The sequence below is a fragment of the Cricetulus griseus genome, chromosome 2 (assembly GCF_003668045.3).
Source record: "Cricetulus griseus strain 17A/GY chromosome 2, alternate assembly CriGri-PICRH-1.0, whole genome shotgun sequence".
Taxonomy (NCBI): domain Eukaryota; kingdom Metazoa; phylum Chordata; class Mammalia; order Rodentia; family Cricetidae; genus Cricetulus; species Cricetulus griseus.
The window spans coordinates 417640299-417658190 of NC_048595.1; the positions used below are offsets into that span (position 1 = coordinate 417640299).

General features: G+C 39.3%; 1 protein-coding gene across 5 annotated transcripts in view; it reads left to right on the forward strand.

The window, feature by feature from the left end:
* The window catches only part of Adam23 (ADAM metallopeptidase domain 23), a 155628-nt gene that overhangs the window by 97990 nt on the left and 39746 nt on the right, over positions 1–17892 (forward strand). For all 5 annotated transcript variants that reach the window (XM_027397059.2, XM_027397056.2, XM_027397057.2 and 2 more), the window contains exons 10-17: positions 4134–4205; positions 6437–6600; positions 7316–7400; positions 8275–8365; positions 10309–10357; positions 12328–12427; positions 16467–16538; positions 17151–17240. In XM_027397059.2, coding sequence (XP_027252860.1) covers positions 4134–4205; positions 6437–6600; positions 7316–7400; positions 8275–8365; positions 10309–10357; positions 12328–12427; positions 16467–16538; positions 17151–17240 — 723 coding nt within the window. The remainder of the gene's footprint in view (positions 1–4133; positions 4206–6436; positions 6601–7315; positions 7401–8274; positions 8366–10308; positions 10358–12327; positions 12428–16466; positions 16539–17150; positions 17241–17892) is intronic.

The following is a 17892-nucleotide window of genomic DNA, read 5'->3' on the forward strand; positions in this document are numbered from 1 at the left end:
TTTCTGTTAGTCTTTAAAAAAATTTCTCGAGATATACCAGTAAGAAGGAAAATTTGTTAGAATTGTATATAACATAACTTAGGAGAAGGAATTTCTAGTAAGGAAAGTCAAATGTTCTGGTGGTGACTTGCTTTAAGAAAGGCTTAAATATGAGTTTCTGCATGTTGCTGGTGGGGCCATCTCCATCTGAACCACTTTTACTGACTGAGAGTCTTCCCAACTAATTTTCAAACCTCATGGCTATTGTATGCTGTAAAATTATGTCTTTATAAGCCCAGCTTTCCCTAATGTTCACTAAACAAGTCTTGTAATTTAGAGATACCACACTGTTGAACATGCAAAGTGCATGTGCATTCCTCCCAAATGAGTAACTGAGAACATCAATTCTTTAAAGATTTATTTATTCCCTATTATTAGTGCATATGTGTATGTGTGTGTGTGTGTGTGTGTGTGTGAGAGAGAGAGAGAGAGAGAGAGAGAGAGAGAGAGAGAAAGAGAGAGAGAAAGCTCATAAGAGTACCACAGTGCCCCCAGTTGTACATAGAACACAATAGCTCCTTTCTTAAAAATATTATTTTTCTGCAGAGAAAACATTGCTTATACTACATGTTTGTTATAAAACTGATCATGTTACTTGGGGCATCATATCTTTTAATTGATTTTAAACATTTATTATTGTGTGTGTGTGTGTGTGTGTATGATGTGCGTGGTTGTAGGTATGCATGGTGTGGAGGTCAGAGGTCAGAGGTCAGCTTTTAGGGACCAGTGTTTTCCTTCCAGCTTGTCTCTGGCATGCAGTGCTCCAGGCTAACTAGCAATTCCATCTCCACTCCCAGCCTTACCCTTGGGGTGCTGGGATTACAGATGCCTGCCATCAGGTCTGGCTCTTTTTAAAATGTGTGCTCAGAGGATTGAACTGTAGTCAGGCTTGCCAGGCAAGCGCTCTTACCAACGGAGTCATCTTCACCAGCCCACATATTTTAATTAAAAAAGAAATCTGAGCTTTTAAATCAAGAAAGTTTGGGTTTTCATTGCATTACAAAAATTCATATTGCATGAGAATAGGGCATGGTATTGAAATGATGAATTTGGGAGGAATGTATTTTAAAAATGAAAACAAACAAACAACTTGATTTTTGAATGGTTATATTACTTTGGACTAATAGCACTAAATATTTCCTTTGCTTTAAGACCAGGTTGCATTCTGTTCTCTCATTGTCCCAAATGGTTATTTATTTTTAAGAACCCTCACAAGAGCTGAGAAAAGCCCCCCTTTGAGGTAATCTTCCTATCAAATGAAGTTTTAAGATATAATTGCTGCAAAGATGCCAAACCTGAGTAGAGAGCGGAGCATTTCTGTGCTGCAAGCCAGAGTGAGCCAGCGTAAGTGAATAAGTCAGTTTTTTACACCTGGAGATTTGCTGCTGGGCTTTAGCATAATCGTCCCACCGAGAAGCCCCATCTTGCCGTGTTTGTACTGTAGGAGCCAGCGGGATTTTATAATTCTTACCTTTGGGTTGAAAATAAGGTTCAGCTTTAATTGTTTTCAAAAGGGCACATTTCTTAAGGGGCTCATTTATTCAGGAAGTGAAAGCCAATTTGCTGGTTTAAATGGAAATGGTTTTCAGTGATCAGAAAATGTGAAGGTAAGTTTTATCATAAATGGAACTGGAACATTTTTCTTTATTTGCCAAATTAGTTCTCATTCATGCAGGAAATGGAAACATTTTGCCCACATTTGCATTAAAGCTTCCCTCTAATATTGGCTGCCTGAAGAATTGCACCTATCGTATTTTGAACAAGCAGCCCAATTATCAGTGGCTTTCAATTAGGAAGAAAAAAAAAATCTCTCAAATTTGTAGAAAGCATCTTGGTACCTAGCTGGCGGAACCTAATTTGTGAGCAATTATAGCTTGATAACAGTCTGCAAACATTTCTTTGAGTTGCTTAAGATAAAAATAAATATTAAAAACTGCCTAATAAAAAATTGGTTGAGATATTTCAAAGCACGGGCAAAGCCAGTGTTTTGCTACCATTACTGCCAAGTTATTTAATATGAACCAATAAGGGCAAATCGATAATGACTCAAATATTTTTTCAATTAAAACCTCATTTGGTTTTCCTTACTTAAAAACCACTGTATTCTTTATGCACCAAGCAAATTATAAATTTTCATCAGTAATCCTGACTTGTTGGGGCTATATAATAAACAATAGTTTATAGCTCTTTCATAAGAATTTTTAACTGAACAAGTTAATCTCATCTTCTAGTCCAGAATAAGACAATTTTTTTCAGCCCCATGATCCCAGATAAGTTATTGGGGGATAATAAATCTCACTTCATAGAGTTGTAAGGAATGAATATTTGTTGTAGGAGAAACACAGTTTCTCATAGAAAGTGTGAGTCAGTGCCTAAGTAAATGGAGTTTCAAGGCAATGAGACAAGTGTTTTCTCTGTGGGGCTGGGAATCTAGCGAGTACACTGTCACCCTCCCCAGCCTCATTCTTCCTTCCTTCCTTCCTTCCTTCCTTCCTTCCTTCCTTCCTTCCTTCCTTCCTTCCTTCCTTCCTTCCTTCTTTTTTTGAACAGCTTTCTTCTCTTCTGGTTTCTAAGACAGTAATTCTCTCTCTGTTGTTCACTCTATTTAATATCCGACTCTTCAGATTATGTATGTACCCACTCCCCATCCCTAGCCTCTTAAGTTGGCTCAGGGCTCTGTTGCATGCTGTCTCCCTGACAGCTTCCAGTTTCAGGTCTTTGGTTAGGATCACATCTTTGGATCTCTGAGCCCTACTTTAGAGCTCTAGACCTCCAATTTCCATACTCAGGGAACTGTGAACTTGGCATCTTTGCTTTGATACTGAATAGGCAGCTCTCATTTGGTTCCTCTAAATCACAGTTTAGAATTCCTGGACTGGTCCCAAATGTGCCATTTGAAATTCATGTGTTAGGAACAGTTCCCAAATTCACATGGTCATGGTATTCAGAGGTAGGGTCTTTGGGAAGTATGTAAAGATTATATGAGAACAAAAGATTACAATTTTTATTATGCATTAAATATTCTTAATCTTTCTGAAAGGTACAATTGATTTAATAACTATAATTGAAGACAAATTTCAAAGACTTAGTTTAAAGCATATTTTTCTTTTTTCTCGTGGTTGTAAAAGTAACAATAGCCCCATGGGGCAGCTCAAGGAGACTTGAGCTTTCAAATGTCCTCCTCTTCACCATATGTTGAGTAAAGTGTGCTACTCCTTGATAAAAATAGGGCCCTTTAGTGGGGAGGTGGAGTGCCATTTAGAACATTTGCTCTAAACAGTAGAGTATGAAATCTTGGGCTGTATCTCCTGTACTACAAACAAAACAAAGCCTCCCCCAAACTCAAACAAATGCCCATAGATGTTTTGCTCTGTTCTTGAGGCAGGGCCTTGTTATTGTGTGCAAACAGTTCTTGAGCTCTTGTACTTAAGGGATGGTCGTACCCCAGTCTCACAGATGCTGGGATTATAGGTGTGCATCACTATGCCAGGCATACGTATTGACATATGGAAAGAGCCATTATTGTTTGGCATACTTCCTTTGACTTTCTGGATCCTTGTTGGCTTTGATCATTAAGAATAAAGGCTTGCTGTAGGAGCGCCATCCTCAGGAGGAATTTACTAAATGCAAGACAAATGCTTCACTCTGGTGGACAATATCTGAAGAGCTACATGAAGAGAAATGGTCTTGACCTGTGCATGGCCTTGAGTTGAAAGTGAAAAAGTTGTCCGACTGAGACTGGGTTTTGGTCTAAGCCCTTTGTAAATGGTAAAGATTCATTTTTATGAAAGTAAAAGAACTGAATAGGTAGCTGTTAAGACTGAATTAAAAGTTGACTTCTAGGGACAGAATTTCCATACATACTTCTGTAGGCTCCCTCAGGCCCTGGGATATCTTGAGTGTTTTACAGTTTTGCTGCCTGGGTTTGGACTGTAGAAAAAAAAATGCAACACTATTTCCAGTGTGGCACAAACCAATTTCTAACCTTTTGAGCTGCATTTCTAGTATCTCTCAGAGGTTTCTGCTTCTCTGAAAATTTGGCTTTTAGTGTCAATTAAGACTTGGTGGTGACTAGTCATCTTCTCTCCCTCCAGTATAAGAAGCACCGCTCTTCTCACGCGCATACCAATAACTTCGCAAAGTCTGTGGTCAACCTTGTAGATTCTGTAAGTAGCCTGGTTTTCTTGAAACTCCTTTTCATTAATCCCAAAAAGCATGGCTTATGTCTCTTTCTCTCTATTCACGGATTATGTTTGTAATTTCTTGGACGAAATAAATGTATTCACATACATATCCAAACATATTCATATTCATATCCTGGTGAAGAAACTGTTGGGTGGTGAGCTTTGTAAAAATGTATTCTGGGCTTTAGAATTCTCAGAATTCCCAAGACACTTCAGCATTGTTTCTTTCTTTTAAGCTTATTGACTTTCATTAATTATCATTTTAATTCTTCATATCTGTGGGGTGCAGTGTGATAATTTGATACATGTGTATGGTATCTAATGAGCAAATCAGAGTAACCAGCATTGCCACCTCCTTAAACAGTAAGAAATTTTTATTAACCCACAGTAATTGTATAGCATTGCCTCTGTTATTACTGGAGTCCGTGGGGGATAAAGAGCGATGGAGGAAGACTGTGAAGCTGGAAATTATCCTTTGCAAATGAGACTTTATTAATAACTACTTGAGCTTTTCCTAAATATTTTTCGCAAGTCGAGTAGTCCTAATGGATTGAGGCAGCGTGTGTTTAGAAGATTTAGATAGATGAAAATTTCAAGGCCATGTATTTGTTATCTTAGTTCTCCCGCAGTGGAATGTTTCAGACTTAATTTCTAGTATTCTAAGTGATAGAATTGGATGCCATTGCCACATAAAATAATTTGAAACAATGAAATGTCTACTTCCTTCAAAGGAGGTCTGACCCCCATATCTCCCACTATTGACTTGCTTTTCCCTCCTGTCACTTCATAAGTTCCAAAGAATGATCGGTTAGATTTTCTTCTTGTTTCCTGCATTGGTAAGAACCCCACAGAGCTGAATTTCTTACATTATGTTCCAATAAATAATTCAATTTGACTCACATAAATTAATTTATGTATTCTGCCGTGAAGTGCTACTTTGTTAGGCTAAATGTATTTTTATCTTGTATTTATTGTATGGTCCCTCTTAACTGTGAAAAAAAAATCCTTTTTATAAATTGCCAAGCATCTAAATGCTCCTCACTCTGAGGATCTGCCTTTTAAACAGCCCCAAACCACCCATCATGTAAATATTCATAACATATTTTGTGCACCTAGCATATGTTATGTGCCTCATAGGCACAGCTGACAAAATTGTAATATGAGTTGATGTGCATAGAATCTGTAATATAAAATTAAGGTTGAGCCCCTGAGAGCCAGTTTACATCTGCCTTATTACTTTTCTTTAATTTCAGCTCTTGTCAATCTGCTCAGAGGAAAGCCATAGATGGATATGGAAAAGAGAATCTTAAATACATCTTTTCTCATGCAGAAGCTATTTATTAGGCAGCATCTCTGTGTTAGTAATTTTTGCATGATTGAATAGACTCATACTTTGCAAAATTTAATTTTTAGTTTGTGTTAAATTTATAAAGTTCCGAAGCTGATTGTTCATTGCAAAAATATATTACACTTAACTCATCTTTGTGCAAGCCATTATAGCCTCAATTTGATGATAATTTCTTTATTCAATGTCATCAAAGACTGTTCATTTGTTTTCTTAGTGTAAAAGTAAGACAACATGGCAGCTCTCATTGGAGTTGCTTAATTCTGTGAGTTATTTATTTGGCCCAAAGTAGAGAGAACAGAAGAATAACAAGCTGTCTATGAGTGATGCCACTCTGCAGTGAGGATAAGATTGGTGACGCAAATCTGTTTTGATCCCCTTTCTTGGCCTCAGATCTGTGATTCACTCTGAGAGTTGTTATGTTGTGTGGCAAGGCAGCTGTACCGCTTGATGAGCTGTCCTAACCCTGCAGGTTACATTACACTTAGAGTCACTATGTCAGGCTCCGGCTTGTTGCCTCCTCTGGGATTTGGAAAGGTTATTTTGCTGAACCCCATTGTCAGAGCAGGTCTTGACTTGAGAGTCTTGTCATCCCCACATCCCTCTCGTAAGATGCCAGGCAACTGAAGATGCTGAGGTGGGGTGGGATCAGTCTTTAGGAGAGCAAGGAGTATTGACTTGTGTGTGATTTTTCCTCTTTGTTTTGGCTCTTGGAAAAAAAGAAAGGAAAAGCATATTGTGTATGATTAGCTAATTCTGACCCCATGTTCTCTCACCTCCCCTTCCTCCCCTCCGCTGATTGACTCACTGATTGTGCATGTTTGACCCAGTGTTTTCCTCCTGCACCTGTCCTGTTGTATACCCTCAGATTTACAAGGAACAGCTCAATACCAGGGTTGTCCTGGTGGCTGTAGAGACCTGGACCGAGAAGGATCAAATTGACATCACCATCAACCCTGTGCAGATGCTGTATGAATTCTCCAAGTACCGGCAGCGTATCAAGCAGCATGCCGATGCGGTCCATCTCATCTCGTATGTGCCCCTTCTGGCTCTTATTGCAGTTTGGGCATTTATCTTTATGTCCTTACTCTCTCAGTTATGTTACATATCAGGGAGCAGTGACTTCTACAAAGTTGCTGTTGATCCCCTTCTCTGTTCATAAAGGTAGAATTCCAGGGCTGGGATGCTGTGGTTCCATGGCCACCAGCTCTACTGTGGGAGCGCAGAGCTTCCATCCTTAAGTTCAGATCACAATCCAAGAAGCTGCTGGTACTGTTGCCATCATTGCAGGCAGCGAGAATGCCAGGCTGGGAGAAGGGCAAGGGGGTGCGCCTTCTGTAAAGTCAATGTCTGTAGGGCAGGTATCCTGAGCCCGTGTGCATCCAGTTCACAGAATGTGCTAGATCACATTCACGTGACCACACCTAGCTGTAGGAAGTCTAGAAAATGTCTTTTTAGATGGACCATTGAATGCAGTTATGTTTCTGTCACTAAGGAAGAGGGCTATATTTCTCTTCCATCTTCCTCTTTCCCTCTCGTGGTAAAACTGTTTTCACACATGGTTCTGTCCTGCCATTAAACCAAGCAGCACTTTCCTTTCTTCCTTCTCATCTTCACCTTTATGAAACATACTTAAAAAGAGTTTACTTCCAGTTGAGGATGGTTTTCAGGCTGTAAGGTGTGGGAAGATACTTATGTTTGGGGAGTGTTTATGTGGTGTTTTCTAACAGTCTTTTGTTTCCCTAAGGCGTGTGACATTCCATTATAAGAGAAGCAGTCTTAGTTACTTTGGAGGTGTGTGTTCTCGCATCAGAGGGGTCGGTGTAAATGAGGTAAATTTCATGCTTTCTTTAACTAGTACTCTGTCTTTGCAACTGATATCTTTCTTTATTAAGGCCCAGTGTATAACAATGAATTTTTTAGATGATGACATTGAGGATGTAGCATGAATGACAGATCAGTAAACAGGGCCCAAAGCCCTCCTTTAAGTTCATAGTGATGGCTTTGGATATCATCATGGTAGTTTTGCAAAGTGTAAACATTACCTGAAAATTGACTCAGAGATTTCTTTAGGCCTATATAGTTGAGATGTTAAGCTTTTCATAAACTTGATCTTACTTTTTCCTATGCCTTTTTTTTTTTTAGGTTTTAGTGTTTTTGTGCATATATTAGAATTAACTCATTTAAATAAAAATTTATAGATTATAGTTTGTCTCTCTATATAAATTTTCATGTTTACATTTTCTACTTAAGTTTGACATGAATTAAAACAAATGTTTTCATAGAACCATTGTTTGGGTACCTTTAGTATAAAAACTCTTAGTTGAAAGAAGCACCCCAAAGCCTAGTCAATTATATCAAAATCCTGGCCAACACTGGTGAATGTCTTACCAGGTAACCCCAGTTGTTCAGCTGGCAACCTTTCTTGACATATTTGCATTGTGTTGAGTTTATTCTTAGTCCACACTGAGTTGGAGCACAGCCTTGGTGACTTGTATTTTCTGTTTCCACGTGCAAACCTCATGTTCTCCATGCTTCTAGTGGCACCGTCTCAAGGGAGAAATGATGAACGAGCATAAACCACCTTTAGATGTTGTAAAGCTCTGCTTAGGGACGTGAAATGACAGTGCTAACAATTAAGGAATAATAACTGTCTCTGTGCATCCTCTCAAATGTTTCCCACCCACTTTCAACTCTGAAAACCAGTATGGTCTTCCAATGGCAGTGGCACAAGTGTTATCGCAGAGCCTGGCTCAAAACCTTGGAATCCAGTGGGAACCTTCTAGTAGGAAGCCAAGTATGTACACTGACCTTACTCGAGTTCATGTATCCTTCTGTCTGTGTAATGCATGTCCAGTCATTGAGAATCTTTTATTCCTCAGTCATCGTAGTTTTATTATAGTGCTATCTCATTCCTTAAAAAAATCTTGAGCAGCTTGAGATAATTATTAGGCTATTTAGGCGGGAGACATTTCTCTTTCAAAATCCATAAGCTCATATATTCTTTCTTACATCGAGATTGTTGAGACAAGGTGGGGTGATGGTGATTAATACACTTCTCTAAGTCTTAACCATTTGAGCAGAGACACAACATGGCAGCTATAGCTCCATGGAAAGGTTTCTCAAAGATACAGTAGACTTGGAAGGAGCTGAGCTCTAGAAAAGACAAGGAGCTCATATTTAAGTGCTCGTGACCCTTGCTCACACAGTCACATCCTGAAGGGCTAGACCCCTGCTTCTCCTTGCTGGAGAAGCCTGCCTCTGGCCTTTTAAACTTGGGATGGGTAGGAGGAGGACAGTGGCCCTCTGGTACAGAGCTTGGTTCAAGAGGGAGTTCATCCCTGGCCCCTGACCAATGCAGCAACCAAAGTAAGACAAGTGACTGTTAATGTCACTTTATTTGATCAATATTTTCACTGATAAGATGAGAGAAGAAAGGAAGGAAAGAATCAGTTTAGCTAGTAGTCCAAGTACTAAGGGACCAGCAGAGATTTAGAAGCTCATGGAAATACCTAATTTCTTTTAAAATCAGGCTAATGTCTGTATCTCATTTCTTTTAAAAGCAGGATAAAGTCCAACTTAAATTATAGTCCCCTTTGTGCTATCATGGTAGTCAAATGTAATTTTGATACATTTTTGTGGTAGAAAGCAAAACATCACAATAGGACCTTGTGGAGAAAGAGAGTGGCATGCTCACCCATTGTTCATTTAATGAGAAAATAAGCTAAAGTCCCCATCTTCTTATTATAATCGTGAGAGCTAGGAGTAAAAAGCTCTTTTCCCACTGAGATCTTCCCAGAGAAGAAAAGCAAAATGCATTATCTTTCATGCTGTCCTCTGTGTGATTAATATATAGTACTGTGGGGAAGCGGAATAGCATCTTGTATCCACAGGCTTGATTCCCTTTATGGGTACATTAATGACCAAGCACACAGTCACGGCAACACCTGCTGCATTTTGCAAGTCTCTACAAACTTTCTTTACTTGCTCAGAAAGTTTGCTTTCTCACCGGAAGTGACTACTCCACATAAAAGTTTCAGAAAGCTCAGAATCAGGAAGGAGAATCACCAGGCTTAATAACTTAGTTGAAAACCCTGGAGGCCAGTACTGGGGTCAGTTGAGAGATGTTTCTGGATTGAATGGTATAGTAGCCCAGGGTGAGATTGTTCTCCAAGTCTCTGGCTGATCCCAGCAGTGACTCCAGCAAATTGAATTCCTTTCTTTAACAGCTCTGTGTCTGATGGACTTTGGTGACATTGTGCTGTATTCTTACAGATCATTCAGGGTTGCCATCTGTGTCATCCCTAGAACCACTCTGGAAGATAGGCAGAGAGACACAACTTTCATCTTAGAAGCAGCTTCCACCCAACTCCAGACCCTACCTCCCCCCTCCACCAAAAAGAAAAAGAAAAAGAGCTGAGTGGCTTCTCTATTCCCTAGTGGTAGACTAGAATGCAGCCTTTTGTTTCTAGCCCATGGTACTTCTGATATTGGATTTTATGACTCTAATTGAGGTGTCTGAATTACAAAAATGAAGAGAGGCCCAAGTTTTTTTCTTAGGAAGCAACCTATACTCCAGGCATAAGGAACCATTGATTTAAAGGAAATAGGGGAGACTTGGCACTGTGTTTCTTTGGCATAAAGTGGTTTTGAGGAATTTTTGCAGGAGCTGGTGCAAATTGAAGCTGTGACTTTGTTTTCCTCCCTCCCTTTGTTGCTCTTGCTGTTTCATTGGGCTAGAATGTGAATGCATAGAGTCCTGGGGCGGCTGCATCATGGAGGAAACAGGGTGAGTCTGCATTACTCTCAAATTTCAAAAATTGCTGCATATATAATCATTAGAGACACGGTCTCTCAGGTACTGGTCTTTTAGGCTAAGCACTTAGTATAAATTCAATAATTAATTGTCTGATATTTTAAAACTGACAGTGCTAATTCACTTTATATTTTAATTTTTAATTTAAGGTTGGGGAGAGAAGTGAAATGTATTAGCCACGTTTATTAACCCTTACAGGAGTCACATGACTAAAAGCATCTGCAGTTAGGGGAGGCATTAATCTTTTAATATACTTAGAATAAAAGCAGATGGTCTATCTGAAGCAGTCAGTAAAAATCAATTCAGTCATCCATTTACATTTTTAGGAACTTATAAATACATGTTTATGGTAATAAATTTGTAGTATACTGTTTATAGAGTCAACAGAGCTTTTTTTTTTTTTTTAATTCAGAGTTATAATGCCTAAACAAGAGAGTTGCCATGTGGTAGACAATCAACATTAATTCACCTATCTTTCCTTGGTGGGCACTTACATAATGGGACCAGCTGTTAGCACCCGGTCTAACGAGCCCTGGAATCAATGCTATTTCTACAGGACACCTGCCCTGTGCAGGCGACTGACACTAGGCCTTCTAAACTGTAGACCACTTGTATTGGTAGGGAGAGGTGTCTCTTACTATCTTTGCATAGACCAAACACTTGCATCTTCCAATTTCTGGTCCTACCTTTGTTCTGCACTGGTTAGTAAAGGTACTATATCCTTCCACAGGGCCCCTTCCTTCTTCTTCCAGCTGACCCTGGAGAAGAGAAGGTTTGTGCAGCTAGCTTTTATCTCTGTGACTTCAGAACATATTCCTTGACATAGAGTTCAAGTGCTTGTCCTCCCCAGCCACAATACTTGTGCTCCATAGTTGAGTCCTGTATGATGACACAGGCTTAATAGCTGACATAGAGAACAGTACCATTCATAATGTTGGTTTTATATGGCAATATTGTTTTCTTTTAAGCTGTCAATTTCTAAATGAGTTTTGGATTGAATACTCATAAGATGTAATAAACTATTTGAAGTTAATGTACATTTTCTCCAAAAGGAGTATATTTGATATACTTCTTGTAGGACATCACTGTCAATAGAGGTGAGTTTTAATTCTACAAGTACCCTCATATAGCAGAATACATAAACTATTGAATTATATCCTAGGATAGACTCTCACATCGGGCACTATTGCAGACAGTCCCAAGGAACCATCGTGTATGATTTAGCTTAACCTTGATGTGTGTATGCTATTCCCCTGTGTATTGACATAGGGGTCTTAATTTGATTGAATAAATCACAGAGAGGTTCATTTTTTATTCATGCTAAATCATGAATATTGCTCAATAATTGTATTTGAAATGAAGAATAAAGAGCCATTGCTCATGGGAGCATGCCTTAATTCTTTTTTGCTGTGGGCATACACACTGATAACATATGCATGTATGATCCACCGTATTCTTCAGGGTTTATTCATTTACTTAAAATTTGGACTGTTGAAGCCTGAGTAACATTGTCTTTAATAAATCAACCTTCCTGACTCCCTCTTCCAAAATACAAGGTCTAGTAGGCTGGTGAAACCTTTTTATTCAGAACAGAATAAAAAAAAAGATTACCATTATGGAGACATAGTAAATGAAAAATAATCAAACTTTAAAACCTAGCTTTGATTTAAGGTTTTATGGCAATCCTTTCAAGTTGTGTTTCAAGACAGATTTCAGGAGGTTGGTAGCTGGGAAGTAACCAAACCCCTAGTTCTGTGATGGTTTTTCTTTTTCTTTCTTTTACATACTCCATCCCATAAACATAGCCACTTGGGTCCACATGTCCTGTCAATATTTGTACAGATTCATCTACATCCAGAGTGGACATTCAGTGGCTTTTAATCTTCTTCTCTTGTGGTTGCTTTTGTCAAATTGTTTACATACTTGCTTCTTTGTTTCTCAAGGGTATCACACTCCCGAAAGTTCTCAAAGTGCAGCATCTCCGAGTACAGGGACTTTTTACAGAGGGGTGGCGGGGCCTGCCTTTTCAACAGGCCAACAAAGGTGAGTCATTTAGGAAGTGAAATTATTTTCCCCAAAGCTTTGCAGTAATAATGTGCCAGACGTCAGAGAATTCTCTCAGAAAGTGGGTCTCTTGCCACACAATATATTGTTACAGGCAATTTAATAATTGTTACAAGCAATCTACCTTCCCAGGCTTCCCAGATGCTAGAATGACAGGTAGGAGCACTATATCCACCATGGAAAGATGTTTAGTGATAGAAAGCCTCTGCATGCTGAAGACTGAGTGAAAGATCAAATTGGGGATCAGTGTTCAGTGCTTATTGTAGACCCCCAGTTCCCCAATGTGAAGATTCCCCCTAAGTTTTGTTAGCATTTTTTTACTGCTAAGAGATAAGGGATTAGAATGAAAAGAACTCTCTCTCTCTCTCTCTCTCTCTCTCTCTCTCTCTCTCTCTCTCTCTCTGTCTTTTGTTTTTTTTGAGACAGGGTTTCTCTGTGTAGCTTTGAAGCCTATCCTAGCACTCACTCTGGAGACCAGGCTGGCCTGGAACTCACAGAGCTCTGCCTGCCTCTGCCTCCCGAGTGCTGGGATAAAAGGCGTGTGCCACCAACGCCCAGTGAAAAGAACTTTTTTACTTGAATCCATTCTTAGCCAACAGTGTTGACGGAAGTTTCTATCCTGCTGAGTCCCACAGCCATTTAGTCCCAAATAAACACACAGAGGTTTATATTAATTACAAACTGTTTGGCCTATTGCTCAAGCTTCTTATTGGCTAGCTGTCTCTTAATTATTAACCCATTTCTATTAATCTGTGTATCTCCACATGGTCTTGGCTTACCAGAGAATGCCCAGGCGTCCTACCTTCCCAGCAGCTACATGACATCTCTGTGACTTCACCTACTATGTTTCTCTGTCCCTGTTTGGATTTCCCACCTGGCTAAATCCTGCCTGTCCATTGGCCAAAATAGCTTTATTCATCAACCAATAAGAGGCATATATATTCACAGCATATAGAAGGACATTCCCCATCACAACAATCTCATTTAACCCTGACATTCTTTCTGAAGATTTAATTTCCCTCTCTCTTGAGAGCCTTGTCTACCCTCCAACTCTGACTTTCTGGGGTGATCTGCTCCCAAGAAGGAAGCATTGCTGATGTCATCCAAGCCCTCTCCCCCCATAAATGGCTTTGGCCTAACATTTACAGATTACATAAACACCACAAGTATTTCTACTACATAGTCTCCTTCCCCTGGCAGCCCAAGTTGTCATTGGCATTTCATAGGAGTGTGTGTAAACAACATTGTAATTCCTTAGCCATGAACAAAAAAAAAAAAAAAAAAAGCCTACACATTTGCAGAAGAGGTTTTTAGGAGTTTTCAGAAAACACATTTGACAGTAACTCTCCTAAATGTTGAAAATCTTCATTCAGTCTCATGATGTAAATATTTATGTCTTGCTATGGAAGCATGAAATTGTTTGATTGTAAGATATGCTCCAGTCCCCTTGACATTGACCATGGCCAGTCATTATACTTTGCTAAAGTTCAGCAAAGACAGAATTCTCAAAATGACAGGCTTAAGCCTTTGCATAAGGCCCCTTGTTTTTATAGGAGCATGTTTGGAAATGAAGCTGGCCAGCAGTTGAAAAGACAGTATTGACACTATTAGCTGACGATATTGGAATCTGAACATGGAAAGAATTCACTTTTCCTTTAGAATATATCTCATGAGTCAGATAGAGTTCATTTGTATAGAAAATATTCAATACTCTACAAATATAAAGAGTGGCAATATCATGTTGACCTTTTCTTTAAAAAAAATGGTGACTAAGGCAAACAACAGACAGACTAATTTATTCCATATCCACAGCTGAGTACTAAAGCTGGGGTCAGAATGGAAGTCGGAGATCTGACATCCCTGTAAAATCTCAGTAAAACAAAAGCTCTATAAATCCTGGGAAAAGAATTGAGACTTTTAAAGTGACTCTGCACCATTAAAATAGACCAATGGTCTTTCCCGGCAGTGACCTCCAGGCACAGTTTCTGCCAGAAGGTTTCAAGGCATTTGAAATGAGTGAGATCTGTAATAAAGAACTAATGTGAACTGCTGCCGGGTTTGAATGACACAGTGCATGGTTAGTGTTACCTTGCCTTGCAGCTGCCAGTTAATTGTAAGCACCGTGCTTGAGGAAACAACACTAGCTTGTCTCGGGAGGTTAAGGTTTCTAGGATATACACACAGATCCATCATTGCATTTCTCAGATTACTGTGAGCAGGAAGAAAATTATCCCAGTAACTTGGGAATTTCACAAAAAAGAACTGTGTTTACATATTCAATTTCAGAAGGATAATTTCTCTTTTTAAACTACAAGTTACAATGATTAAAAAAAAAAGAAGGCCCTGTGACTTCCAGTGGGATAGTTTATATGTATATGTCAAAGAACTATTTTTTTCTCCCTAGTGTTCTTAGTCAGTGAATATATGCACAGGCATGTGTTGCTTGTTATTTTCAGTTTGTATGCATATTTTCTGTGCGTTACGAATCTTCCCAATTGCTGTGATTTCCATCTGGTTTGAGATGGGGGCCCATCTCAGGAAGGGAAGTAACCCAAGAAGGAAAGAAAGGATGGGAAGCCTGGTACCAAGTGTTGGTTATCTTTTAGCTGCCCCTGCTCTTTCTATTCTCTCCTGCCTGCTAATTAAAGTAGCACGGAGATTAGCATTATTGACCCCCATCCAGCTTGGCAGAAAAGTTTCCTTGCTTTTTATAATAGTTCCTGCTTGGTACTAGTAGCACCCGGTCTTTCTTGGGTAGACTCAGTGGAAGGTAACTGTTGCCCACAATGCGTGTGGCTGCTGGGGGCAGGCTCTACCTCTCTTGTTCGTGGATTTGAACATTTGTGTTGGGAAGTGCTGTTCCATCTCCCACAACACACCCCCAGAAGTGGTAATCATACCCAGAGAAATCCTGTTGCAGTGGGAAACAGACATATTTGTCATAAGTAATCAACTTTCTCAACAATTGCTCTACAATATTTTTATCCAGAAACAAGTTCTTGGCATCACGGGGGTGGTGGGGTGCTGGTGTGGAGAAGATATTCTAGAAACTTGCCTCTGTTATGACTGAAGCAATAGATGAGAGATGTCTGTGTATTCATTCACATATCTCTATATTAATTTTTTTCTTTACGAAACTAAATTGGGTATTAAGAGATTGAGTATTTGAACATAATTAATTTATTGACATTTCCAAGTTATTGGATTAATTTTCTTTCTGATCACAGGTTATCCAAGAAATGCAATGGTGGGACTCTGTGCCAGACAATGCCAATATCTTTCCAATGAGTGCGATGGATTTGAATCTCTGGCAACATTGTTCTAAGATTATTGACATTTCCTTGGCTGTATATCTCACATTTGGGTTTGACTAAGCATATTTATCTTTCTGGAAACTTTGATGTCTTCTTGGCTGCCTTCAGTCAAGTCAGCAAATTAGATATCTATGACTCTTATTAGTAAGACATTTTAGTTCCATTAGAAAACATGGAAAGCGATCTATTTCTCTTGACGGCTTATCTCCATAAAAAGTCACTCTAATGCTTAAGGTTTTCTCTCGGGACCCCACTGAGGAAATCCCCAGAGATCCTCCTCCTTTTCTAACGTGTTTTTAAGAGTGTTATTAATAAGTGAATAGTATTTCCCACACAGACACAATATATAAGATGCCATGGCAATAAATCAGGGGGCTGGAAGGATAGCTCAGCAGTTAAGAAAACTTGCTGCCCTTTCAGAAGGCCGGAGTTTGGTTCTCTGCACAATGCTGTGCAGCCCACAACCTTTTGTAACTGCAGCTTCAAAGGACCCAAGGCTCTTCCGTGGCTACTCTGCACATGCTTGTGTGCATACATTTACATAGTCACACACATACACATAAATACAAAGAAGTATAAAATAATAGTAAATCACAGAAGAATCGTGTGACAACGGGTGACATGGCTGTGTATATAGCCAGGTTGGTGTGTGAATTTTCTGTGATACTCAAATGTTTCTCTTTGCATTCTCCGATCTCTTTCAGCTGTTTGAGCCCACAGAATGTGGAAATGGATATGTAGAGGCCGGGGAGGAATGTGATTGTGGTTTCCATGTGGTAGGTATAAGAGACAGTCTCCACTCTTAGTGCACTTCATCCTGCAAGTTAACAAGAATGACAGTAGTGAGCAGCCATGCTATCATTCATCATGGGGTCACTACCTTATTCCTTTCTTTGTTTCCTGATTGCTATGATCAATGCTTCGTTATCCCAGCTCAGACACATAAGAATTAGTCATGTTGTCATTATAGCCTTGTCTGAAAAGCCTAATGGATGGTTCTAATCAAATTCCCGACCTTTAAAAAGTTAATTCAGGGCTCATATTCATCCCAGGCACCTTCTACAGTATCATGAACATTTTCTCATGCTCTGTGTTATTTTTTCCTTTATAAAACTAAACGGGGTATTAAGAACATGGTAGAGTTACAGAGGTGTATGTGTATGTGTGTGTGGGAGGGTGCCTGCTAATGAATAATCATACTTGTGGGAGATCAGTCTGCTGAGAAATGTGGCTGGGGTCTGTCATCATTTAAAGTGATTGATTCCTTCCTAATTTGTTAGTGTACTGTTTATGGAAGTCTTGTTATCTGATGCATAAGCTACCCATGGAGGGAATGCTTAATGGACAGTGTCATATCTCTGGTTTACTCACCGTGTTTTTTTCTCTAGGAATGCTATGGAGTTTGCTGTAAGAAATGCTCTCTCTCCAATGGGGCCCACTGCAGTGATGGCCCCTGCTGCAACAACACTTCGTGTCTTGTGAGTCCCCTGAAAGTTTCATCTTTCTTCGCCTTCATTGACAAACTAGCCAAACATCTCAATATGTCTGTTGCGCTTTTGAATGACTTGATACAAATTTATGCATGTTAACTCAGTGATATTGTAGATGAGTAATTCTAGCCAACTTCCGTGGGTAATAGCTGGCTTCTTTTCTGTTGTTCCCTCTCCACCGTCCTACCTTCCCATGCTTCCTCTAGAGTATATACCTGTACATCTTCCAAACTAAACAAGTTGCCCTGTTAACACAGATGAGCAGATTAAATCGTCAGATAGAGAGGAACAATGCAGTTGGCTTTCGTTAAATAATATGACCTACTTGCAACATTTGTTTTTCAGAACTTATTCTAATTTGTTTTAGACTCACAGTTTAAACACTAGTGCTTATATCTCCCATTTGGCTTTTTGAATCTTTTGTAAAGTCAAGAAATCCAGATGAGGAAGTACTTACATATGTTCACAAGTGTGTGTGTGTGTGTGTGTGTGTGTGTGTGTGTGTGTGTGTGTGTGTAGTCTTCCATCTATAGTGACTGCTAGTTACTTTTGAAAAGTCCTTTTAATATCTTTTTTTTTCATGTCAGATCCATGACATTTCGAATAACTATAAAAATTATGTGATTTTTACTACTCTTTT